Raw genomic sequence first — 26,380 nt, forward strand, 5'->3', positions numbered from 1 at the left:
ACTCTTAGAAAAAAAGGTGCTATCTAGAACCTAAAAGGGTTCTTCGGCTGTGCCCATAGGATAACCCTTTGAAGAACCCTTTTAGGGTAGAGGGGGGGGGGGGAAGGTTTCCAAAGGGTTATTCCATGTTGAACCCTCTGTGGAAAGGGTTTTTACATGGAACCCAAAAGGGTTGTACCTGGAACCAAATCAGGAAGTAAAATCAGGAAGTCATGGAAAATCAAGTTGTAATTTGGTTACTTGAAAATAGATTGCATGAGCCCCTCTCTTTCTCCCAGTCTGTGCGTTTGCTTATGTGTGTGTGTGTGTGTGTGTGTGTGTGTGTGTGTGTGTGTGTGTGTGTGTGTGTGTGTGTGTGTGTGTCCGTGTGTGTGTGTGTGTGTGCGTGTGTGTGTGCATGTGTGTGCATGTGTGTGTGTGCGTGTGTGCGTGTGTTCTTGAGTGCGTGCGTGTGTGTGAGTCGTGCACTCCTGTATGCGTGTGTGTGGGTCTACATGTATGGTGGTTAGTGGCCAATGTAGAATTGCCATTGTGCTCTAATACAATCTGACTTCCCCTCCTGACCTGAGATATTCCTCTCTCTAGAAATGAGAACCAGGCAGGCAAAACGAGGGCATTGTGGGCTGAGAGGAAGGCAGAGGAGGAGGAGGAGGAAGGGAGGAGGCTGTGGGAGGGCTGCAGGGTACTGGGTAGGGTAGGAGGACAGGCCACAAGTGATGCCTGGTATTTCTTCCACTGCCCCCATGCTTAAGGCTGCATTTCTGTCCGTGGTCCATCTGGTAGTCTCCAACATTACAAACAGCTGCTCCTGCTCATCAGCCTGAGGTCTGTGCCCTCATCTACTCCGTCCGTCCTCAAAGTCTGCATCACCAGTCCCTCTACCCTGATCTCTGCCAAGGAATGAAAAAAGGGGAAAGATAGGGAAATAGTCATTATAGTTGATGAAAACGTTTAAGTTTTCTTTCAAGTTGAAAGAGTTTGTTTTATTCTGATCAATTGACAGATAGTGGATTTGATCCCTCAACACATCAAGCCAACTGGTGAGAGACTCAATTTTCTGCCCCAGTGGAGAGAGATAAACAGCTTTCTGTCTGGACTCTAGACGAGAGACTCGACATTGGGGGACAAACCCAGTCATCTTTAGCCAGGACACTGAAAGAGACTAAGTTTGCTGCTTTACCTTGAGAGACACAACCTTCTGTGTCAAGACAAGACGAGCAGTTTTCTGTCTAAACAGAGACACACAGCCTAGAAAGAGAGACCAATACCTCTGGATTTCACCCTCTCAGGGACAGTTTTTTGCCTTAATACAGAAACGGAGATTACGACTGTTCTACTACAATATTCCTTACCCCTAATATTGCGAGTCCTTCACTTTTCTTCCCTGTCACCTGAACACTGAGAAAACCTTTCTGCATTATCATTTTTAACAGAAAAGGCACCAGCCGGGTCTAAGCAGCTGCATCTCAGGTAGAGTAACTCTGTCTGTCTGTCTGTCTGTCTGTCTGTCTGTCTGTCTGTCTGTCTTGTCTGTCTGTCTCTGTGTGTGTCCCAGTGGTGGAAAAAGTATCCAATTTTCATTATTGAGTAAAAGTAAAGATACCTTTTAATAGAAAATTACTCAAGTAAAAGTGAAAGTCACCCAGTAAAATACTACTAGAGTAAAGGTATTCGGGTGTTAAATATACTTAGTATCAAAAGTAAATGTACTTGCTAAAATATACTTAAGTATCAAAAGTAAAAGTACAAAATATTTGTAATTCCTTATATTAAGCAAACCAGACACATTTACAATTGAGGCATTTGTGTTTAGTGAGTTCACTAGATCAGAGGAAGAAGGGATGACCAGGGATGTTAAGCATTCAAAATAATGAGTGCTTTTATTTTTTTTAGGAATGTAGCGAAGTAAAAGTAAAGGTTGTCAAAAATATAAGTAGTAAAGTACAGATACCAAAAAAAACTACTTAAGTAGTACTTTCAAGTATTTTTTACTTAAGTAATTTACACCACTGGTGCGTGCGTGGATGTAGATCTGTAGCATCTGCTGTGATGTTGAAGGAGTAAGCATTGTTATGTTAGTACTGAAGTATTGTCCGACCTGTCAGATGAATTTGAGATCTAAAGTTGACTCTTTTAGACCAAGGGATTGCAGCCAACACATATAAAAGCAGTTTTTCGTCAACTACTCTGGCATTGTCCCCAAAGACAAAACCCTCCTTGTCTTTCAGACTTTTTTGTTTGTGCTGCTGGTGATCATGCCGAAAATAAAACAAACATGAAATAGGAAGGAAAAGAGCAGCAAGCCAAACAATATAGAGAGCAGGAGAAAGTCAAAATAAGGAAGTCATACTTTCTCAGAGCTTGGACTATTGCTATTAGTAATGGGTGGACCCTTATCCTGATGTAATCTCTTAATATTACATTGTCCTGTGACCTTGGGGCAAAATGTGGCCAAAAGTATTCAATGGGCTTTGAGTGACATGAAAGGATGGTGTTGGAGCTGAAAGGAAATGACATGATGTCAGACAAACTCTGAGACATCCACAGTTAGATGGTGCTGACACCTTTACACACACTATATATACCTTTCTCGTTAACCTTTTGTAGAAGCAGTTGACCTTAGACACTTAAACAAGTCGCTGGATAATAACGAAGCTTTGAATGATGAATGGTAATTAATTCAGTCAAAGCTAATTCTACAAATTGTTTAAAGATATAGGACTATGCTCTTTGAAATTGGAAAAGAAATGGTCTTAAATAGTCTCTTAAAAGTAAGTAAGTAAAAGGGACTGAGCGATTCGGGAGGAGTCCAATACCCTCATTGGTCAGACTTCTAAAAGTAAAGTGTGGAATTGCTGATAGACTATAAGGATAGGCTAAAGATGATCCAAATGTCCAAACCCTTTAGTCTGTAGCTCCCAGGTCTCAATAACTGGGAGTAAATGGTGTGTGTGTGTCTACCAAGACATAACATAATGAAGTCATGGCTGGTTTACTCTACCACTACAGTGCCTCTACAGAAAGCTATCGTTCAGGTACCAGACTTGAGTAAACCCTGCTGGAGAGATGGTTCACCTTTTTTTGAAGCTTTATCTTATTTTCTACTTTCAAATGTGAACTATCCCTGATGGGAAAATTGTTCATTTGTGACTAACTGGTCTGTATGAGGATTGATTATGTTAATAATAACTTATTTATGAGCAGGGTGGAAAGGCGAAGGCCCCAGTGGACTGTCTCCCCTATTTCAAATTAGTCAAGGGGCTAAGAGTCAAGTCTGCTAGGAAAGCGTGAGTCAAAATCATCATGTTGCTGTGACTGACCTAGAGGGACCCTACTGTATGTATGCCATGACACCATTACTTGGTTAACACAGACATAAGACAAAAAGCAGAATAAAGGATTGTGTGCTGTGCTTTCCTTATATCACAGAACAGAAAGAACCACCCTGTCCTCTCCTATCAGGTGTCCCAGGGTGTTTTCAGGGTATTTCCCCCTTCCCTCTCCATTCAACAGCTGCCCTCAGTGTCACCAGCACAGAAATACAATTACCATAAGGGACATTCCCAGCCATGAGCGTGAAATTGCCGTGGTCTGAGGGGCTTTGTCCATTCTAGTTTTCCTACTTCTATAGACTCCAGACAAGCACCAAGCACCGTAAAGTGAGCATCATTGTTCTCCTTTCCGAGGTAAACAACAGAAGGAGGAGGGCGGAAGGACAGAGGGAACACCTTCTTCCTCCCTAAAGTACCCCCAGCTGCCAAGACCCCAGTCAGGTACATTTTCCTGGTGCTGATCTAAGTAAGACGGAGCCTGCAAAGTGCCAACAAGCACGAAAACCATAATAAGCTGGTCTGGGATAATTGTTTTAAAAAAAAAATTTAAACACACAGCCGGACTGCTTGGTGTGAGAAAAAACGATTGAAGGGTTGGTGTTTTTTCTCAAAGTGTTTTTTCTCATCAAAGATGAGCTTTTTTGAAACTTGTTTTCTTGAGTATGGGCGATTTCCTTTTAAGTGCCTTGGCAGTAGGAAATCATATTGTTTGACATTGCTTCCTCAACTGCCTACGGGGAGACAGGATGGCGACCAAGACCCCTCAGACAGAAATGTAAAGGGAGGTGACTTTCTATGGGAAGTGAGTCAGTCTCAATGACTGTTCTCCAACTGATTTACTGCATCAGCAGTAAAACCTATTCTTCCCCCTAGAAATAAATTCCAGGTTATTTTGCCATATTTGAATAACTGTTTCTATACACCAATACGGGCCAGTATTATTTATATTATGTCTTAAATAAACTACTTTCCACTCAGCCATAGTTCCCATAACTTGCCTGAGGTCACTGTCATGTGGCCACTAGAACTGCCACACAAACTACTGGTACAATTTCCCTCAGGCACACACACACTTAATTTTTAAAACCTTTATTTAACTAGGCAACAAATTGTTACTTTCAATGACAGCCTAAGAACAGTGGGGTAACTGCCTTGTTCAGGGGCAGAACGACAGATTTTAACCTGTGTGAGCTCGGGGATTTGATCTACTGGCCCAATGCTCTAACCACTAGGCTACCTGCCCCCCATACACACACATGCGAACACGCACACAGTCTAATCAACACCCTCACTTGAGCTTAAAGAGCAAGGATCCTGCAGCTCCATACTTTCCATTGGTCATGCCCTTCAGGAAATGCTAGAAAGTTACAGTAATACACCGTCTCGTCTAGATAGAAAGACTGATAGTCTGAAAAATAATACAACCTTCAGTGCCAGATGGATTTTAGTCCAAGGAGGGTTTATTGTCTCTGCTGGTAAGACTGAACACGACCTCTTAGCAGTGAACACGACCAATTAGCCTGTACAACGGTAATTATCGGACTGGATAGTTTGTCAAACATCAAGTTTGTATTGCTGTCTTTTTACATATGCTATTTAGTTTAATAAAGGTTTTCACTGTGTGCCTACTGTATGAAATGAAGTATTATGAAACGTTGTTCAATAGACACTAGTTAGTTTATCCTTTGTTTGCGTGTGAGTGGGGGGAGTCTGGAGTACACACTACTGTACAGCACTGTCTGTGCTCATGGAGCCGATGTGGAATCGCCAGCTAGTGAGCTGTGTGTGCTAGTAGTGTTCAACATAGAAGTAGCTGTTTCCTTTGTTCTGCAAGGGCCAAGGCTTTTGTATCGTGACAGGTAACGCTGCTAGTTCGAGTGCAGATATACAGTAAATGCACAGAGAGAAGAGCTGACAGTAGAGTTCATGGGGGTGATGAAATGGCAAAGCTCAGGTGTTCATAAATGATCTACCAAGACATCTATCAAGAAGAAGAAGAAGAATTTCCTATACTAGAAATAATATCGTTATTTACTGTATATTGTCATGTGACCATATGACGTCTGTTATTGGAAAATCCTTTTGAGGGATTGGGTCCTTTGGAAATTTCTTGACTCAGTTCTGAAACGGATGAATTTCCATCAACAGAAACAAAGTGCATTGATTTATTAGTACTCAGCTCTTTATTCTTTTTTTTGTTTTTTTTTACATCTTACCAGTCACCACTTCCTTATTGATTTTGTTTGTTTTCAATGTGTCAAGAAATATGCACCACCTATCTCTGACCAAAGGAAATGTAAATCAGTATGTCTCACTTTCCCAGGCTAAGTAATGCAAAGAGAAGCCCTGTGACATGTTTATTTCTGTGTTTTTGTTGACTTTAGACTTCCTTAAAACTGACATCCGATTTCCCAGATTGCTGGGCCAGGCAGGCAGGGCTGTGGGAACATACTTGGCCCAAATCAGGCCAGTCTACTGAGCCCACTGTGGTCACACAGGGAGAAAAGTCTATTAATATACCCACTCCACAGCCCCAAACACATCGCCTGGTACAAAACAGGATAGAATTGTAAAAGCACAGCATCACTCAATACTATTCAGCACAACATTGCTCAGTATAGTATTGCACAGCATTGCTCAGTACAGTACAGTAAGGTACTGAGCGGCACAGAGCAGCTCAGCATAGCACAGAATACTTTGGTGTAATGAAGAGATACTTGGAAACCAGTCAAATAAAAACACAAGTCAACACTGCGTAGCACAAGTGAATTAAGTCACAAAGTGTGACAAGCCATGAAACAGAATAATCAAACGTCCTGAAAAAAGAAACACAAATCAAATATCCCACAGAACAACAACAGCACCTTCATTCAATGCAGAAATGTAATTCATTGATCTGTGTGCAGTAGATCAGTGCAGTAGATCGTAGTTAGCGTGGTCCCAGATCTGTTTGTAATGTCTTTCCAACTCCTATCGTCAATGGCATACCAGTGACCACCGGAGTTGGAAAGACAACGCAAACAGATCTGGGACCAGGCTAGATGGTAGTTATAGATGATGACTGACTGTTCCCTGACTGCTCTACTCTCTCCCAGGCCGTTCCAGAGGTGTGTGTGGTGTGTGACGGGTGATGGCCGACTGGAGTCTACTGGGAAACTTCTTGGAAGAGGTGCAGGAACACTCCACGTCTGTGGGCAAGGTGTGGCTCACCATCCTCTTCATCTTCCGTATTCTGGTCTTGGGCACGGCCGCCGAGTCGTCGTGGGGCGACGAGCAGGAGGACTTCACCTGCGACACGGAGCAGCCCGGCTGCGAGAACGTTTGTTACGACACGGCCTTCCCCATCGCCCACATCCGCTACTGGGTGCTGCAGATTGTCTTCGTGTCCACGCCGTCGCTCATCTACATGGGCCACGCCATGCACACGGTGCGCATGGAGGAGAAACGCCGGCGCAAGGAGCAGGAGGACCAGGGGGGAGGTGACGGGGAGGAAGGAGGGGAAGGAGGAGAGGAGAAGCATTATCTGGAGCACGGGGAAGACAAGGGGGGAGAGTGCGGGAAGGAGGGCAGCGGCATAGGGAGGGTGCGTCTGCGCGGGGCGCTGCTGCAGACTTACGTGTTGAGCATCCTGATCCGGACGCTAATGGAGGTGGTCTTCATCGTGGTGCAGTACATCCTCTACGGCGTCTTCCTCAACGCCCTGTACGTGTGCCACAGTCGGCCCTGTCCCCACCCGGTTAACTGTTACGTCTCGCGGCCCACGGAGAAGAATGTGTTCATCGTGTTCATGCTGGCCGTGTCGGGCGTGTCGCTGTTTCTCAGCGCCGTGGAGCTCTACCACCTGGCCTTTAAGCAGTGTCAGAGGTTTCTGAGGAGTAAACGACAACAGCAACAACAGCAACATCAACTGCTACAAGGACGCACGCCCTCAAGTGCTACGGTCATAGCCGCTGAACCGGACAGCCCACCCCGTCCGTCCATGCCTTGCACCCCGCCCCCAGACTTCAGCCAGTGTGTGAGCTCTTCCCCTCACACACACCCCATGCACACCCAATCCCACCCCCATCCTAGCTGCCCTCCCTTCAACAACCGGCTGGCCCACCAGCAGAACTCAGCCAACATGGCCACTGAGCGCCACCGTGTTGTCCACGATGACCTGGTGAAGGAAGACTTCCTGCACATGACCTATGAGGGGCACGCCGACACGCCCAACGCCTGCACCCCGCCCCCTTCGCTGCTCCAAAACGGCTTCCAAAATGGCTACCTGAAAGACAAGAGGCGTCTGAGCAAGACCAGCGGCTCCAGTAGCCGTGTGCGACCCGATGACTTGGCTGTGTAGCCCCAATTCCCAACACACACACTGTTCCTGGAATGTTTCAAACACACACACACACACACACACACACACACACACACACACACACACACACACACACAGAAGACTGGGATGACTATGGCTCGTCTGTTGTCGGGGACTAATTTGAGCACTGCATGGCACAAGTCAACAAAGTTACAAAGTATCACAAGTCATGAAACAGAATTCTCGAGCTAATCAGAAGTTCTGAAATATGGATGCTTGAGGAACAATTGACATACACATTGGCACTTAGATATCATTAGTATGGGTCTCAGTCATGGTTTTGAGACATGGATCCACGGGCACGACACAGCTGTAGAGGGGTTAGTGCCTTCATATTTAGCCCTCAGGACTAATCCCTAATGTGACTGTCTGAGACATCTGTCTGGATGCGTCCTAAATGGCACCCTATTGCCTATATAGCGGCAGGTAGCCTAGTGGTTAGAGTGTTGGGCCAGTAACCAAAAGATGGAATCCCCGAGTTGACAAGGTAAAAATCTGTCATTCTGCCCCTGAGCAAGGTACTGTTCCCTGAAGACGTGGATATTGATTATGGCAGCCCCTCACACCTCTCTGATTCAGAGGGGATGGGTTAAAGGTGGAAGACACATTTCAGTTGAATGCATTCAGCTGACTAGGTGTCCCCTTTACTTTTAACCAGGGCACATATAGCTTTGGTCAAAAGTAGTGCACTATATAGGAGAATAAGGTGCCATTTGTGACAGAGACATTGACTGCTGTCTCTGAGTCTCTCCCTGAGAGACAGTGGGGCCTTGTGCCAAACCTGAGAATGAGTGTGTCACTGCCACACTATCAGCTCTGTGACACTGACTGGCTGCTGGGGACAGCTAAGTGCGACAGATGACAGCCAGTCTGTTGCTCAGAGAGAGAGAGATATGTGAAGGACGGCTGCCTGTCAGTGACCCACAAACGCACGCTTAGACAAATGCTCTACACGTGTAGGCTTGCGCTCTCTCACGCACGCACACATACACATACAATACATTTACAGAGGCACGCAGACACTTTCATTGGCATACAATACAAACGTGCAGACACACCATGGGAATCCTGATGTTGTAATCACCTCCCAAAACCACTTCCCAAAACCATTGTTACTAACTTTGCAATTGAAAACACTGGTAATCAAACAACTTCTAGAACAGCTAAGTGTGTCAGATGCTTTTTCGCCCTTATACACAGAGATATCTGCTAAACTTTGAATCACAGTGTGATAGTGTCTCTGTGACATCGATAACTTCAGAACAAAGTTGACTACAAATACAAAGATGCCAATGTGTTTGCAATTGATACAAACAAGGGATGTAGAAAAATATGCTTCAAATGAAAAATGCAGTCAAGATGACTGCATTAAAATATAAAGAGTAGGCTATAAGGCCTATATCAATAATATGTTATAAAATGTTCAAATAATTGAGTTACATTTTGCTCCTGGGCGCAACTTTGGTTTTAGAAACGGGGGGGGGGGGGGGCATAATAAAAAAATTAAAATAAATTATCCTATCGGATAAACACTCCAAACAGCCTACCCAGCAGCTCGGAGGTGTCCGCATGGTCCTAAAGCACACCCCTGCATCATTTTGAATCATATTCCAAATGCAATTCCAGAATGTCCCCCCATCGCCAGTGAAAGTTGCACCCCTGATTTTGCTACTTGTAGGCTACTGTCAGTATTTGTCTCAACATATTCACACATACGCAATGATGTGTCAAATCGGTGATTTAGTGCATTTTCATTGGGTAAGCATTATTCATAATAAGCTGCCTTAATATTTGCAGCAGTAGGTGGGAATATCTCTCCAGGAGCTGATCCGTTTTCAGTATTGTGAAATAATTATAACGTTAAGGAAATATTTGAACGGAGAAAGCTGATCCGAGAGCAGCGCTCCCTTTCTTTCGAGCCTATCAGGAGCTACACAATGCTCCAACGATGTACTTTGCGACCGTTCTCTCTGCGTGGTGTTTTGACAGAAGCATGATACATACATCGCTATCGGAAAACCGGGCGGAGACCTTGAACGTGATCTTGCCAAACAAGTGTATGTCTATTGTCAAGGAAAGACCGCTTTAATTTATCACTGTCAGCTCGTGAGTTAGGAGACTGTGAAAGTAATAGGACCTATCTTTTTTACCTGGCAAAGTATGTGGTCGAAAACTGAAAACGTTTTGCACTGGTTTACCGAATCTGTGTGTGTAGTGTTTTACAACATCTCAGATTTATGTTTTGAAATGTTTAACTAAATCTAACTGCTAATTCACAAAAAAAAAACGTTGTCTAGCTCATTTTCAATGCATCTTTGTTTAACGTGAATGATTGTATTGGGGTGGTGTCATTGCAATCACATTTTTGTAAACTTCGCACTTTAGCAAAAAACAATGAAAATATGTATCGTTAGTGTTCCAAATGTTTTCATGTTTATTTTATATGTAAAAGTAGATATTGTCTGCCATTAAAAACACATTTACCCGTGACACATGATAGGAATTTGCAAGCTATGTCTTATCTACTAATATTTTAAGTAGAGCGATTCTATTTTACACACTGATGACAACGTTCACTGTTCTACCTGCACTATATTGTATATTGACTGTGTACGGTAAAGACCACTGATCCTCTTCGTACTAATTGTGACAAAATGTAAAACAAGCACAAACTCAATATATACACCCCATATGTATCATGCACTGTATTTGACTGATATATTCTAACCTATGAACACACTTCAGATGTATTTGGTTTGATTGGGATTTTATTTTACTGGCTTCTTATCGAGCAACAGGGTCAATCATTTGTTGAGTTTCAGTATCAATTTCCATTTGTCCTTATCTTCTATAACCCCTCTTTATAGCCATATTTAATCTGTGTATAAAACAAGAGGCATGAACGCCAGACTTTCACAGCTGCAGGACAAATTTACCATCGCTAAAATTAGCCGAGGACAAAGTCCTCTTGACCAGGCTGCTCTCTGGAATGCTGGGTAATTATAGTGTCTTGGTGGACATTCGGAGCCAGAGAACCTTGAGAAATGATTCCCAGCGTTAAAGTTTTGATAATAGGCAGGCTAGGGAATTATTCCCAAACGTTTCCCAGGGCACGGCCTGGACGGGAGCCAATGAAAATTCCATGGGGGGGTTGGTTAGCCTAGTGGTTAGAGTGTTGGACTAGTAACCGAAAGGTTGCAAGTTCAAATCCCCGAGCTGACAAGGTACAAATCTATCGTTCTGCCCCTGAACAGGCAGTTAACACACTGTTCCTAGGCCGTCATTGAAAATAAGAATGTGTTCTTAACTGACTTGCCTAGTTAAATAAGGGTAATAATAAAAAACATACAATGAGTATGTATGAGCATTCATTGGAAATAGTCACTACCTTTGCTTGAATTCACATCGTAGCAGAGCCGATCTAGGATCAGTTTAGCCTTTTATGTTATAATGAATAAGAGGGGGGGACCTGATCCTAGCTTAGTACTTTGAGATGCTAATACGGGCCCCAATTGTATGGTTATCATTTTGACCTGATACACCTCAAGAATTATTTCAACATTACACAGGAGTAAAACAATTTGCCAACACCAGTCTGTCGGATATTGCTGCCAGTTCCGAACTTCAATAACAAAAAAAGGTTTAATGCACTAGGCCCTGTTAAGTAGAGCGGTAGTTCAACCAGGTATCCCTGGGGGATACTTTACCTATCCACAGGGAATACTTGAAAGACCATAGGTTACTGGTGAAATGCAAATGAGGGGGTACTTCAGGGAACAAAATTAACTTGGTGGCACAGTAACCCAAAAAGTTAGAGAACCACTGGAGTAGAGTACCACAAAAGGATATTTCTTGGCATCGGGCCCTGGAAATCTAAGAATGGGATGTAAGCACCGCTGATCAGTGTTTCTCCACTAGGTGGCCACTTTGCTCTACACAGTGTGTGAGATCCATTGCAACCGACACAAAGGATTCTTCCATATTGTTTTGATGGAAAATAACAGTCATGGTACGTAGATTACTCCTCCAAAAGGTGCGATTGACTAGTGTCATGGGAATTCTGGTGCGCTAGGGGGAAAATAGTATACAACACAGCACAGGCCACCTGTATTACCAAACAATATATTTTTATTAGTCTTCCAACACCACAGCCCTGTACCAAATTCAATGGAGTCACATGACAACGTGTTAACACAGGAGAGGCAGGGGCACAGATACAACCTACTAGCTCATTTTCTGTTTCGCTTTTTTTTGTCATAATTTTTGTTTGGTTTTAATTCGGCAAAATTCCATGGTCACCCCCCCTCCAAGTAATCCAGACATGGTTAAGGCTGCTTCTTCTTCTTTTACTCTCCTCTCTGTACTCCTAGCCTGGAAAGGTGAGAGCAGAGGCTTTGCTTTCTGCTGTGTCTGTTTGTCCGTTTAGGGCTAAGAGGGGTTTGAGGTGTGACAGACATCCCCCCCCCAACCCACAACCCCATATCCAATTCTAAACCAGGCCTCATTAGCGTATGCCCCAGAATCACCCCTCCTACCGAGTGTTTTTTGACAATAAAAACAGGAGAAAAAAAGAAAGAAAAAACATTCTTTACAGTTAAATCATGTTTGTGCTTTTTTTAATAATACTATTATCTGTATGAGGTCATCGTTTGGCATATTATACAGAGTAACAAAGGAAAATGCAGTTTTTAAAATACTTTGACCCCCCTACATGGTAAACAGCATTTCAGAGTGGGAGTTGCAGCGACATTTGGCTACCCCCCCTCTCCATACCCCCACCCTCCTTTACAAAAGAAGATGGGAAAACAAACTAGAAGTCACTATTAAAATCCCTTTAACAACACAAATACAGTACACAAATACAAATAGCATTGAATCTCTGGAGGGTAGTGATGAGATGAGATGTAAACATACAGCCAAAAATGGTGCAACTCGAGACAACAAAAAAAAACTGTGACCTTTTCGTCTTTTCATTCAGTTCCTTGTGTTTTTAATCCTTTATTGTTCTTTACATTTCGTCGTTTAGCTGTTCTTATAACAGTACAACTACGGACCTCTGGTCCCGGGTCATCCCTGGAGTTTTTATGAAGAGGCTTCCTATCTGTCTGTAGAACACTGGAGCCTAGACTCGTCCCGTACATTCTACGTTTTCCAAAACAGAGAAAGATCAGTCCCCTGTGAAATGGTGTACATCCGCCCTCCCCTCCATGGAACACGCTGCAGTTGCACCACCACACCCGACCGACTGCTAAACCAGCCCAAAAGTGTCTCGGGATGTGTGTGTTGTGTGTGTGTGTGTATGTGCCAGAGTGAATGTATGTGTCCCCAGTCCACACAACAACCGCCAAAGAGAGCACAAGTCTCATGTGTATTCCTTTTTTGGCGCAGGTTCTAGACTCCAGGTTCTAGACTCCTGCGGGTTCCGAGTCAGGTCTTTAGTTTCTACTTAGCTGTAGCAGCTCAGAACATGAGGTTCCCGGGGTTTCCGGGACCAGGGTTGAAGCCCATGCCCATGTCCCCTGCCATCCCGCGAGGCCTCATCTGAGGCGGCATCATCATAGTCTGCTGGGGGCCACCCATGCCGTGGAGTGACATCATCATGTTGGGCGAGCCCACGGGGCCCGGGTGATTGTACATGAGCCCCCCCCTCTCTTTAACCTGCATCATCCCATGCCCAGGTCCTCCCATCATGCCCGGCTGCTGTCCCGGCGACAGCATCCGATGCTGGGGTCCCATCATGCCCTGGGGCATGAAGCCGGGGTGGCCAGGGTGTAGCTGCCGCATGGGATTGTGGCCAGGGTTACCCATTGGCATGTCTTGGGGCCCCCCCATGTGGCCTGGGCCCGGCGGACCTCCCATCCCCTGCATGGGCATCCCCATCCTGGGGTTCCCCTCCACCATCATCCCCTGCATCTGGGGAGGGAATCCCTGGGGGCCGGAGGAGTGAGGTTTCCCCCCTGGGCCGTCGCCACCGCGGGGGAAGTAGGACAGAGTCTGGCTGGGCTTTTCCGATGGGATAATCCGGGAGAGGTCAAACTCCGGCATTCCGGTAGCTCCCGTTCGCATGACCTCGTGGAGGTCGTTGTCATTGTTGAACATGTTGAAGTCCTGGCCTCCTCCGGGAGTGTTGGGTTTACACATGCCGCCCGGATCCCCACCAGGGCCCATGTTCCCCATTCGGCCCATTGGGCCCCCTTCCACCTGGAAGCCCATGCCGTGGGGGAAACCACCCTGGGGCCCGGGGCCGTTGTGGGGGAAAGGGACCTGCTGAGGAGGAGAGTGACCGGGGGGGAATCCCTGGCCTCGGTGGGGGAAGCCCATACGGCCCTGAGGTATCATCTGAGGGTTGCCCATCCCTGGGTCCTGCCCGCCGGGCATCATCATGCCGTGGGGCCCCATCATACCCGGCCCCATGGGCCCCTGGTGGGGCCCCCCCATTGGGTTGGGCGAGGGCATCTGGTTAGGCATGCCGTGGGAGAGGGGCTGGGAGCCCATGGTGTTCATGCCCATGGGGCTGAGAGCGGGCATGGGGCCTTGTGACGTGGGAGCCATCATGCGGTTGTGGCCCGGGTGGTGGTTCATTCCCATACCTATAGGAGGCAGCAGAGAGGCAGGCAGGGTGAGATCACTCCATTCAAACCATAAAACAAAGAGCAAAAACATAAAATGGTTGTCATACGCTTACGCCTCAGTATAGTGAAAGTTCTGTAAAAGTTCTGTAAAATGCAATTGCAAAGTTGCAAATTTGGATACAGATATGTATAAGTATTTGTGATGCGTTAACGGAAAATGGCCTGGTCTAAAACAGCTACCGCTCTGGTAGAGCTGTGTGTGTGTGTGTGTGCAAAATATAACAGCATGTTGAAGCTCTTACCAGACATGTTCATGGGCGGCAGGTTCGGCGAGCGGGCCGGTGGCGAGTCGTCGTCCGAGCTCGCCACCGTTTTGATGGCGTCGTGGTAGAGGGGCGTGGAAGTGGGCATGGCGAACTTGGACATGCGTGACATCATAATGGACAGGGGGTTCTGAGATATCGTGGGCTCAGGGGGCAGGGCGTAGGGGCTGCCAGACGGAAGACTGGAAGCACTACTGGAAGGGGGTGCTGTGGGGGGACCATTCCCACCTGAAGGGGAGGGGGAGAGGAGGACGAGAAGGGGAGAGAGAAGAGGGAGAGGAGAGAGAGAAAGAGAGGAGAGATTAGTTACATAAATATCCACTGTATCTTCTTATGCAGAGAACACATAGGGCTGAATCCTAATTAAACTCAAACTTTCACACATTGCCTGAGTCGGAGTTAAGCGCACAGATCTCAAATCAAGATTCAGTCCATAAAGCACAATCTACTGAACTGAATTGGTGGAAGGTTAACAGAGGAGAAACTTCTGGGACTCACCTTGCTCCACATTGCCCATCATGTTGGGTGAGGTCATGCTGAGCGGAGGCTGCTTGTTGTTCTGAGGGATGCCTGGGCTTTGCATGGGGGGCTTGGGAGACGATGTCCACCCTGGGGAGGGTGCCGGGAGCGAGGGCGACTTCATGTGGACGGGAGAGGCTCCAGCCGAACCCATCATGGGGGGAGATTTGATGGAGGCAGCCGCCGCGGCTGCAGCCACTGCCGCCGCCGTAGGACCCTGGAGCATGCCGGCCAGCTGGGAGGGCGTCTGGGGGGACTTGAGGTTCCCAGAGGGCGAGCCCAGCATGGGGGACTGGACCTGCCTCAGCGTAGGGGACTTGAGGGGGTTGATGTTGGGTGAGTTAGCCTGGCCGCCCTGGATGTCCTGGGGACCCTTGCGGCCCCCCATGTTCCTCTGGTTGGGAGGCGGGCCCGAGTTGGGGGGCATATGGCTGAGGCGACCGTTGTTGCCGTGGTTGGGTCCTCGCTGGTCAGGGCCAAAGGGGGGTTCACCTCTGGGGCACCTAGGGTTCCCAGGCCCGTGAGACCCCATGCCTGGGAAGTGGCGGTTGGAGCCCATGTTGAAGTCCCCTGGGTGGTGCCCCTGGTCAGGGAAGGGAGGCCCCTGCATCATCTTCTGAGGGCCCATGTTCTCTGGCATGGAGCCTCCTCTCATCTTCATCATCTCCTCAGGGCTCAAGTTCATGGGAGGCTCCCCCCTCATTTTAGCCTGCATCATCTGGGGATTGGGCCCCATGTTCATGTTCCCCGGGCCCATGCTGAACTCAGGGCCCATGTCCCTGCCCAGGCCCTTGACAAACTCCATCCTGGTTGATGGACTCATGGGGCCAACGTCGCCAGGCATTCTGGGAAACATCATGCCTCCTCCGTTAGGGCCGTTGCCGGGGCCATCCATTGGCCCCCGGGGGCCATTGCCCCCCATCATCCTGTTCATCTCCATGATCATGCCCGGGGGCAACCCCATGCCCTGCTTGTCACCCCCCATGCCCTGCTGGAACATGGCCTCCTGCACCGCCTGTGGGTTGGGGAACCTCTCCACCCGACCCCCTGGCCCTACAAACTGCCCCTGTCCGGGCGGGAAGCCCCTGCCGTCGCCCATGTTGGGTCCCATGTCGTCGGGCCAATTCATTCCAGGCCGGGGCCCCCTGGGGTTGGGGCCGCCCTCCATACCAGGGTTCATCATGCCAGGAGGGAAGCCGCCGGGCATCCTCTGCATGTGGGGGTGCATGGGGCCCCGGGGGCCCATGCTCATCTGCTCTGGGAAGTGCTCGGGGCCCCACATCTCCCCAGCCGAATTGATCTGGTAGGGAGGCGGGGGCCCGCGCATCATGGGGCCACGGGGGCCTTGTTGGTGCATCATCATGTCACCCATGGGCCCCCGGTGCTGCATCTGCTCCTGCTTCCTTTTCTTCTCCTCGTAGAACTCCTGCTGCAGTTTCAGCCATGCCATTTGCTCCGGGTTCATCCCTGTGTGATCCCCGTGCTCACCGCCGGGCCCTCCGTGAGAGTTCATAGGCGGCCCAGGAGGCAGGGGCCCCAGCTCGTCTGGGGAGAAGGGCATGTCTCTGAGGCCTCCGGGCCCAAATGGAGGACCATCGGGCCGGGGCCCCCCAGGGCCACCAGGCTTCCCCAGGTTCTGGGACTGGGCCATCATGGCCTGGAGGGGGCCCTGCTCCCCTGGCTTCTTGGGCCCACCCTCCATCATGCCGGGGTTGGGGCCGGGGGGCCCGCCCGGGTTGCCCTGCCCCATGGCTACCATGTCTTTGAGGGATAACTCCTTGTCATCGGGGAAGAGCATGCGCTGGATGTCCCGTAGTGTCTGGAGGGAGCGTTCGCGGTGCTCCAGCTGCTCCTGGGACAGGCCCTCAGAGTTGTCCCCCATGCTGGACATCAGCTCGTGTGCCAGCTGCTGCTGCTGGGCCGTGAGTTTGGCGTCGGCACCATTGGGAAAGTCCAGAGAGGGGAAGCTCTGTTGGGATGCCCCAGAGGGGTTCTGGTGGCCGGGCGGCCCTCCAGGGTTGCTGTTAGAGTCGTGTGGGGTGCCGTCCTGGGGGCTTCCGCTCTTAGAGTCCATGCCCCCAGAGGCGGCCCCATCCTGGGGGAAGCTCCCAGGCTTGGCCCCCTGAGGCTGGGATTCTGCTGGCTGCTGTTGGCCTGGTGGAGGTGCTTTGGAGGCCTGCTGGTGGTTCTGGTCAGAAGGGTGAGATGACTGCTGCTGGGGGGCTCCGCCCAGCTGCTTGGAGTCACCCCGAGGGGGTCCCATCTGATTATTCTACAAGACAGGGTGAGAGAGGGGTTGGTTGGGTTACCAAAAGATCCCACTCACTGACACATTAAGAGACACTTATCAAAAGCATCCCAGGGTGCATCATTAACATAGCTTTAAAAAGAAAAGAAGAAAATACACAATTATGCTGAGTTGGACAAATATCATAACATTGTTATATAACATTATATTACCAGACCAACAAGGGGCACAATGCAAATGGTCTGCTAACGGCAAAATGACAGGTTTTGATGATACCCCAAATCGTGTGATAAATAATAGGATAGTTAAAAGTGGTTTATATTGAAGTGGGTTTGTCTTACCACAGGTAGGTGGGGCTTGTTGCCCTTGGAGATGTTGTTCATGTGGAAGGCAATGATGTTGTCCGAGTGGCCTGTGAAGACCGCATCAGCCGCCCTGCAGACAGTAGGAGCACACTCATGAGTAGGTGTGTGCGTGCGCCCGCATGTGTTTCAAACGGGCAACAGGTAGAAAAGTCCCATTTCAAAATCAGGTTCAAAATGTAATAATTGAAGCCGATCACCGAAGCCATTTTTTTTAGCACAATTGTGAACAATTGCCACAGAAGACATTAAAAAAGGTCCAATGTAGACCGGGGTGTTTTTACATTTCTGGGTAACAATTAGGTACCTTACTGTGAGCGTCTTCAATTAAAATGGTCAAAAACAAACAAATATAACTTCTTAGCAAAGGAACATTTCTCAAGCAAGAATTTAGATATTGTGGTCTGAGTGGGGGGGGGGGGCTGTAACTCTGTAACTCCTATTGTTCTATTAACTCATTTACTGCATGGTGACATCACGGGCCTTTAAATACAACTGCTTAGTAGTCTGGCCTCAATAGCATCTCACTAGTGTGCAAGATCTTGAGAACCTGACAAAAGTCCCACTACTTCTATTCGAGGTGAAAGTGATGAATCGGACACCTTATCGATAACTACAGCTCATGGTCTTCCTGGATTCAGATCAGATGTTTTTTTTTTGACTCAATGGAGGAACGTAGTCAGAGAAATGCTGATGAATGTCTTGCTCGAGCTGTGTATGCAACTGGTTCACCTCTGATGCACACAGGCAATGTGTACTGGAAGAGCATCACCTAGCATACCCCCATCTAACCAGACATGTTTTATCTACTCATTTGCAGAATGCAGAGTTCAACAGAATTCAAGTGAAGGTCAAACAAATCATATAGAAAGCAGACAGTATTGCAATCATCTCTGATGGGTGGTCGAATGTTCGCGGGCAAGAAATAATTAGCTACATCTCCACCCCTCAACCAGTGTTCTACAAGAGCACAGATACAAGGGACAACAGACACACCGGTCTCTACATTGCAGATGAGCTTAAGGCAGTCATCAATGACCTTGGACCACAGAAGGTATTTGCACTGGTGACAGACAATGCTGCAAACATGAAGGCTGCTTGGTCTAAAGTGGAGGAGTCCTACCCTCACATCACACCCATTGGCTATGCTGCTCATGCATTGAATCTGCTCCTCAATGACATTGTGGCACTGAAAACAATGGGATACACTCTACAAGAGAGCCAAGGAAATGGTTAGGTATGTGAAGGGTCATCAAGTTATAGCAGCAATCTACCTCACCAAGCAAAGTGAGAAGAATAAGAGCACCACATTGAAGCTGCCCAGCAACACCCGTTGGGCTGGTGTTGTCATCATGTTTATCAGTCTCCTGGAGGGGAAGGAGTCTCTCCAAGAAATGGCCATATCACAGTCTGCCGATATGGACAGCCCCATCAAGAGGATCCCCCTGGATGAAGTCATTTGGGAGAGAGTGGTAAGCAGCCTGAAACCTATAGTGGTACCCCTTGCACTGATTGAGGGAGGCAATGTCATCCTGTCTGATGTTCAGACTCTGCTTGCAGATGTAAGAGAAGAAATCCATACTGCTCTGCCCACTTCACTGTTGCTCCAAGCAGAGGAAACGGCAGTTCTGAAATCCATTAAAAAGCGTGAAGACTTCTGCCTGAAGCCCATACACGCCGCAGCGTATGTTGGACCCCATGTGTGCTGGCAAGAGCATCCTGTCAGATGCAGAGATCAACAAGGCCTATGGTGTCATCACTACTGTGTCTCAACGCCTTGGCCTGGATGAGGGCAAGGTTCTTGGCAGTCTGGCAAAGTACACTTCCAAGCAAGGACTTTGGGATGGAGATGCAATATGACAGTCGTACCAACATATCTTATCAGCCACCTGGTGGAAGGGACTTTGTGGATCTGAGGATCTTTCCCCTGTTGCCTCCATCATCCTCCAAATCCCAACATCAGCTGCCTCAGAGCGCAACTGGTCCTTGTTTAGGAACACACACACACACACACCAAAGTATGCAACAGGCTGACCAATACAAGGGTTGAAAAATGTGTGGCCATCCGGTGAAATTTGAGTCTTTGTGAGCCTGACAACGAGCCATCTTCAACAAGATTGGAAAGTGACAGTGAAGATGAGGCCTCAGAGTCTAATGTTCAAGTGGTGGACATTGAGGAGGTCCAGGGAGAAGACAAGCCTGAGAGAAAGACAACCAAAGCTTTAGTTTCTAGACTATCATTTTACAGATGCATGTTGAAAACGTTTTTGGGAGATGCGATGGCTCATTGAGGATCATTCAATACTCCCTTAATTTTGTTGTTCAGTGAAATCATCCCATGTGAAGAGTCAACTCATAACTAAATGTGGTTGTTTATTTCTATTGGAAGGATTTAATAATTTGCAATTATGCCTACTTATGATAAGGTAAAAGGTTTGTTTCAGTCTCCATATGATATGGTAAATATATCCAATGCGAAAAAACATCTACATTTTAAATGGTATTAATATTAATTTGCATACATTTCCCATATATTCCTGCTAATTCCCATATATTCCCACAGAAAGTTTCCACATCGGAATATTCCCCAAAATGTGCAACCCTACAGTCGTGACCAAAAGTTTTGAGAATGACACAAATATACATTTTCACAACGGTTGCTGCTCCAGTGTCTTTAGATATTTTTGTCAGATGTTACTATGGAATACTGAAGTATAATTACAAGCATTTCATAAGTGTCAAAGGCTTTTATTGACAATTACATGAAGTTGATGCAAAGAGTCAATATTTGCAGTGTTGAGCCTTCTTTTTCAAGACCTCTGCAATCCGCCCTGGCATGCTGTCAATTAACTTCTGGGCCACACATGACTGGTGGCAGCCCATTCTTGCATAATCAATGCTTGGAGTTCGTCCGAATTTGCGTTTTGTTGTTTGTCCACCCGTCTGGGGAGTTTCCCTGCCATGGACCCAAAATATAAATGTTTTGTTCCCCGAGCCACTTAGTTACCCCTTTGCCTCATGGCATGGTGCTCCATCATGCTGGAAAAGGCATTGTTTGTCACCAAACTGTTCTGGATGGTTGGGAGAAGTTGCTCTCGGAGGATGTGTTGGTACCATTCTTTATTCATGGCTGTGTTCTTAGGCAAAATTGTTAGTGAGCCCACTCCCTTGGCTGAAAAGCAACCCCACACATGAATGGTCTCAGGATGATTTACTGTTGGCATGACACAGGACTGATGGTAGCGCTCACCTTGTCTTCTCCGGACAAGTTTTTTTCCGGATGCCCCAAACAATCGGAAAGGGAATTCAGAGAAAATTACTTTACCCCAGTCCTCAGCAGTCCAATCCCTGTACCTTTTGCAGAATATCAGTCTGTCCCTGATGTTTTTCCTGGAGAGAAGTGGCTTCTTTGCTGCCCTTCTTGACACCAGGCCATCCTCCAAAAGTCTTTACCTCACTGTGCGTGCAGATGCACTCACACCTGCCTGCTGCCATTCCTGTGCAAGCTCTGTACTGGTGGTGCCCCGATCCCGCAGCTGAATCAACTTTAGGAGACGGTCCCGACACTTGCTGGACTTACTTATGCGCCCTGAAGCCTTCTTCACAACAATTGAACCGCTCTCCTTGAAGTTCTTGATGATCTGTTAAATGGTTGATTTAGTTACAATCTTACTGGCAGCAATATCCTTGCTTGTGAAGCCCTTTTTGTGAAAAGCAATGATGATGGCACGTGTTTCCTTGCAGGTAACCATGTTTGACAGAGGAAAAACAATGATTCCAAGCACCACCCTCCTTTTGAAGCTTCCAGTCTGTTATTCAAACTCAATCAGCATGACAGAATGATCTCCAGCCTTGTCCTCATCAAAACTCACACCTGTGTTGACGAGAGAATCACTGACATGTCAACTGGTCCTTTTGTGGCAGGGCTGAAATGCAGTGGAAATGTTTTTTGGGGATTCAGTTCATTTGCATGGCAAAGAGGGACTTTGCAATTAATTGCAATTCATCTGATCACTCTTCATTACATTCTGGAGTATATGCATATTGCCATCATACAAACTGAGGCAGCAGACTGTGAAAATTAATATTTGTGTCATTCTCAAAACTTTTGGCCACGACTGTACTTCTGACTAATCAGATCAGTACTTTTGCCAATAATTGGGCAAGACATCTGAATTGGGATGCCTGTGTAAATACAGCCAATGTGTTCTGGGAGGGAGTTCAAGCAACTATAAACCAGTAATAGCCAGCTGAAGTACACAGGTGAACTAAACAGTTGAAAGCTCCATGGTTAGGGGCACGAGTGGCAGGGCTGGAATTGCCTCTTGTTATCTATCACCCATCTATCAAATGTATTTATAAAGCCCTTTTTTACATCAGCAGATGGCACAAAGTGCTTATACAGAAACCCAGCCTAAAAACCCAAAGAGCAAGCAATGCAGATGTAGAAGCACAGTGGCTAGGAAAAACTCCCTAGAAAGGCAGGAATTTAGGAAGAAACCTAGAGGAACCAGGCTCGGAGGGGTGGCCAATCCTCATCTGGTTATGCCAAGTGGAGAACACAAGAGTACATGGACATTAAGGCCAGATCGTTCTTCGATACGTTCAAACGTTCATAGATGACCAGCCGGGTCAAATAATAATCACAGTGGTTATAGAGGGTATAACAGCACCTCAGGAGTAAATGTCAGTGGGCTTTTCATAGCCGAGCATACAGAGGTCGATACCCCAATCAGGGGGTTGGCTGGGCTACTCAGGGCAGACAAGGGTTGGGGGAAGAGAGAGAGAGACACCTTGTTGTCATCCCCTGTCAATCAAATGAGAACACCCCACTAGGGGACAGGCCAGAGTTTGGGTGACCCTCTGTCATTACTCACAGTCAGTCTGTCAGTGACTGGCAGAACACACTGAAAAGGTGGCTGGCTAGGCTACTCAGGGCAGACAAGGGTGTGTGGGGGGTAAAGGGGGTGTGAGGAGGAGATGGTAGTGTACGGGTCAGATACAGGGAACTGGCTAGATTTCTCTGAAGCGTGGGGAGGGAAGGGGGCAACACACCCCACACTAAGGTTTCCATCCAGTGACTTCACTTAATTTTGAATGTATTCACTCGTCTCGACCATTCTCCAGAAGTGTGAACTTACACCCTCCTTTGTCAGACTTAAAAGCATCAGATTGGTCAAAGAAGCATTGGCCTGGGGGAGTTTCCAACCATTGTTAAAACCAGAGAGTTCGGGGTGTGGTACACTTTAATGTACAGATCATAAACAATGACCAATCAACCATACAAACAAACAGCCAGAGCTAGCTTACTTGTTGGCCATCTCTGTTGTGAAGACGTACACAACCTTTGACCCGGGCTTGGGACCGCTGCCGCCCAGCTCCATGCTCTGCCCTCCAACGGCATTGTGGGTCGACGTGGCCGAGCTGAGCGCATTGTTGGAGTCCAGAGGCTTCATCTCTATCGAATTGCAGTCTGGAGAGAGAAACAGAGAGTAGAGGTGAGAATGAGAGAACACTATGGACCAGACCATGATGTTCATAACCAATGGTGTTGTTTCAGGATGTCTCCATTGTGCATCTCAAAATATCGCTCGCTATATGTGGTTCCTGAGACGCTAAAACACTTCTCCGGGGGCGTTGTGAGATCAGATATAATCAGTTCACTGCAATAAATACAACCTGGAACTATTCAGATGAGATGTACAGTATCAAGCATCTCAGAATAGGATTGCTGATCTAGGATCAGTTCAGCCCTATCCATGTAATCTTATTCACTGTGATCTAAATAGCAAAACTGCTCCTAGATCAGCATTCCAAGACGCTTGACACATATGGCCCCAGACCATTAGGCCTGTGTAATCTTCTCAGCGTTATTTAGGAGGACCATGGGGAGCACTCACAGCAAATCACGCTTCTGTTCCTTCCCAACCCCAGTTCACTGGTCTAGTTCCAGATTTGTTTGGCTGAGTTTACACAGGCAGCCCAATTCTGATATTTTTTCCACTAATTGGTCTTTTGACCAATCACATCAGATCTTCTCACATATTTTTATCAGAGCTGATCCGATTGGTCAAATTATCAATTCGTTAAAAAGAGGTCTGAATTGGGATGCCTGTGTAAACGCTGCCAGAGTACCGTTTGTGGTAGTGACCATAGGAGTTGGTTAGACTGTACAAACAGATCTGGGACCAGTTGACCAGGTAGCTACAGTACTTACTAAAGAACCCTGGGTCTTCCTCGTCACTCTCGCCCCCAGAGCACCAGTCCGCTCCACTGTAGGGCTGCCGCCGCTCAGCTACACACAGCCTCTTGGCTCGGCTGCCCAGCTCTACACCAGAGAGAGAGATGAAGGAGCTAAGTCTGGCTAGTGTCAATCAAGCACACTTATAAAGCTGTACTCATTACAACTTACTGATTTTGTCATGCACAAGTGAATTGAACAACACATTTAGGCCAAGCTGGTGTTCCGGGGTTTACAATAATGTGATGCAGCATTCGTAGCTTGGTTCCAGAACCGTTTGTGCGGTCTTGCTAAATCCATTGGACAATGACGATATGAGTTGGCTATACAGCACAAACAGACCTGGGGCCAGGCTAGGCGACAGCAATAACACTTTACGACCAAATAACGTGCTGCCTATTCACTAGTTCAGATCAATGCTCTCAGTGGGCCAATGAGTGGAGGGAGACGAGCTGCCAGTGAGGCATGCGGGGTAAAGTGGGCGGTCCAGATTGATCTCATCGAGAGCGAAATAGGGGGGTGAATGTAAATGATTTAGCCCGGTGTCTTTTAAAAACAGACAACAACCACAGGGAGCCCAGCGGGACACTGAGGGGTGGGCCTGGGTCGTGTTCATGAGGCAAAACGTTGTGCAACGAAAAACAAAAACTAACATTCAGATCATACAACTCATTTCACTTTTGAGTGTTTTCTTCCGATTCGTGCCTACCGAATATGACCCTGTACCTCTTACCCCAAAGTTTCACATGTAGACAACCAAACACGCACAAAACGTGTCACACACAGTCCCTCATTTAATAATAGCATCTTAAACTTTAAAAGGCTGGTTTCCCTGACCCAGATTAAGCCTACCCCTGGATTAATTTACAAAATAGCCTCCAACACTCTACTCAGCAAATTGGATGCAGTCTAATCACAGTGCCATCCGTTTTGTCACCAAAGCCCCATAGACTACCCACCACTGACCTGTAGGCTCTCATTGGCTGGCCCTCGCTTCATACTTGTCGCCAAACGCACTGGCTCCAGGTCATCTATAAATCTTTGCTAGGTAAAGCGCCGCCTTATCTCAGCTCACTGGTCACCATCGCAACACCCACACGTAGCACGCGCTCCAGCAGGTACATTTCACTGGTCATCCCCAAAGCCAACATCTCCTTTGGCCGCCTCTCCTTCCAGTTCTCTGCTGCCAATGACAGGAACGAATTGCAAAAATCCCTGAAGTTGGAGACTTGTATCTCCCTCGCTAACTTTAAGCATCAGCTGTAAGAGCAGCTTATCGAGCGCTGCAGCTGTACACAGCCCATCTGTAAATAGCCCATCCAACCAACTACTTACCTCATCCCCATATTTGTTTTTCTGCTCTTTTGCACACCCTCATCAGCACATCTATCACTCCAGTGTTAATTACTAAATTGTAATTACTTCACCACTATGGTCTGTTTATTGCCTTACTTCCTTACCTCATTTGCACACACTGTATACAGATTTTTCTATTGTGTTATTGACTGTACGTTTGTTTATCCCATGTGTAATTCTGTGTTGTTGTTTTTGTCGCACTGCTTTGCTTCATCTTGGCCAGGTCACAGTTGTAAATGAGAACTTGGCCTACCGGGTTAAAGCAGCATGCTTAACGGAGGCTCTCCAAATAAGTCTCTATTTCATGTACTTTTAGTCCAGGAATTGGCTTAATCTGCATCCCTACAAAAGCTCCCGGTCCTCCGTTGTATATATACTTTAAAGTCAGTCTCGCACATCCCTAGGAGTGTGCAGTGTCGACACACCAGACGACTCGCTTTCAGAACTGCAGAACCTTCTGTCCCCACCGCCAGACCCAAACCTGTGGGCCCCTCCAGGCAAGCAGCTGTGAGCAGTGCACTGCAGGCCCCGAGGCATAGAGCCTGAAAACTTTATGAGGTGGGGAGGTTTGTGTGTGTGTGTGTGTGTGTGTGTTAGCTGAAGATGGACATGGAGTGGAAGCTCCCTGTGCAGAATGACCCACATGCTCCATCAGACACACATGCCACAAACAAAATGGCCACTGGCACATACCTAAAGCATGTCAATAAAAATCAACAATTACCTAACAATCTACATTAACACTAAGGAATCAAACTGCCGTGTCTGCAGGGGTATTCTGGGACAGTGTATTTTATTAATATACACTACACCCATACACATTTGTTCTCACATGCTTTTACCATTTACCACACTAAAATTATGTTGTTGTTTTTTTTACTAAGGGTTGTCATTTTAATTCATCTATAAAATATCTAGTTGTGGTAGGCTCAATAGTGAAGAAAAATACTGTTCACATTTATATGATTTCATATCATGAAAGAAGTAGAACCAGATCCTGCTCAGTAACAACAATCTCAGTTGTAACCACCAGAGGTCTCAGTGAAATGGAAATACTAAGGGGAAAA

At 47.1% G+C, this 26,380-nt stretch overlaps 2 protein-coding genes across 11 annotated transcripts in view; one reads left to right on the plus strand and one right to left on the minus strand.

The window, feature by feature from the left end:
• Nucleotides 1-664: 664 nt before the first annotated feature.
• On the plus strand, nucleotides 665-11,047 carry LOC110495937 (gap junction alpha-5 protein). 3 transcript variants are annotated; one of them, XM_021571471.2, is made up of 3 exons: nucleotides 665-1,470; nucleotides 3,632-3,773; nucleotides 6,428-10,182. In XM_021571471.2, the coding sequence occupies exon 3, from the start codon at nucleotides 6,463-6,465 to the stop codon at nucleotides 7,669-7,671; it is 1,209 nt and encodes a 402-aa protein (XP_021427146.2). In that variant the 5' UTR covers nucleotides 665-1,470; nucleotides 3,632-3,773; nucleotides 6,428-6,462; the 3' UTR covers nucleotides 7,672-10,182. The 3 variants fall into 3 exon arrangements, with proteins under 3 accessions (XP_021427146.2, XP_036808342.1, XP_021427145.2); XM_036952447.1 differs by lacking the exon at nucleotides 3,632-3,773 and having other exon boundaries at nucleotides 666-1,470; nucleotides 6,428-7,712; nucleotides 7,743-11,047; XM_021571470.2 differs by lacking the exon at nucleotides 3,632-3,773 and having other exon boundaries at nucleotides 666-1,470.
• Nucleotides 11,048-11,798: 751 nt separating this feature from the next.
• Nucleotides 11,799-26,380, minus strand: part of LOC110495938 (B-cell CLL/lymphoma 9 protein) — a 106,879-nt gene continuing 92,297 nt past the window's right edge. For 6 of the 8 annotated variants that reach the window (XM_036952440.1, XM_036952441.1, XM_036952446.1 and 3 more), the window contains 6 exons: nucleotides 23,934-24,044; nucleotides 23,027-23,189; nucleotides 17,696-17,789; nucleotides 15,086-17,378; nucleotides 14,567-14,815; nucleotides 13,153-14,282 (listed from right to left, as the gene is read on the minus strand). In XM_036952440.1, the coding sequence (XP_036808335.1) occupies nucleotides 13,153-14,282; nucleotides 14,567-14,815; nucleotides 15,086-17,378; nucleotides 17,696-17,789; nucleotides 23,027-23,189; nucleotides 23,934-24,044 (4,040 nt within the window). Of the gene's footprint in view, nucleotides 14,283-14,566; nucleotides 14,816-15,085; nucleotides 17,379-17,695; nucleotides 17,790-23,026; nucleotides 23,190-23,933; nucleotides 24,045-26,380 lie in introns of all 8 variants that reach the window. The other 2 variants (XM_036952443.1, XM_036952444.1) reach the window with 2 other exon arrangements.

Source organism: Oncorhynchus mykiss, chromosome 18 (assembly GCF_013265735.2).
Source record: "Oncorhynchus mykiss isolate Arlee chromosome 18, USDA_OmykA_1.1, whole genome shotgun sequence".
Taxonomy (NCBI): Eukaryota; Metazoa; Chordata; class Actinopteri; order Salmoniformes; family Salmonidae; genus Oncorhynchus; species Oncorhynchus mykiss.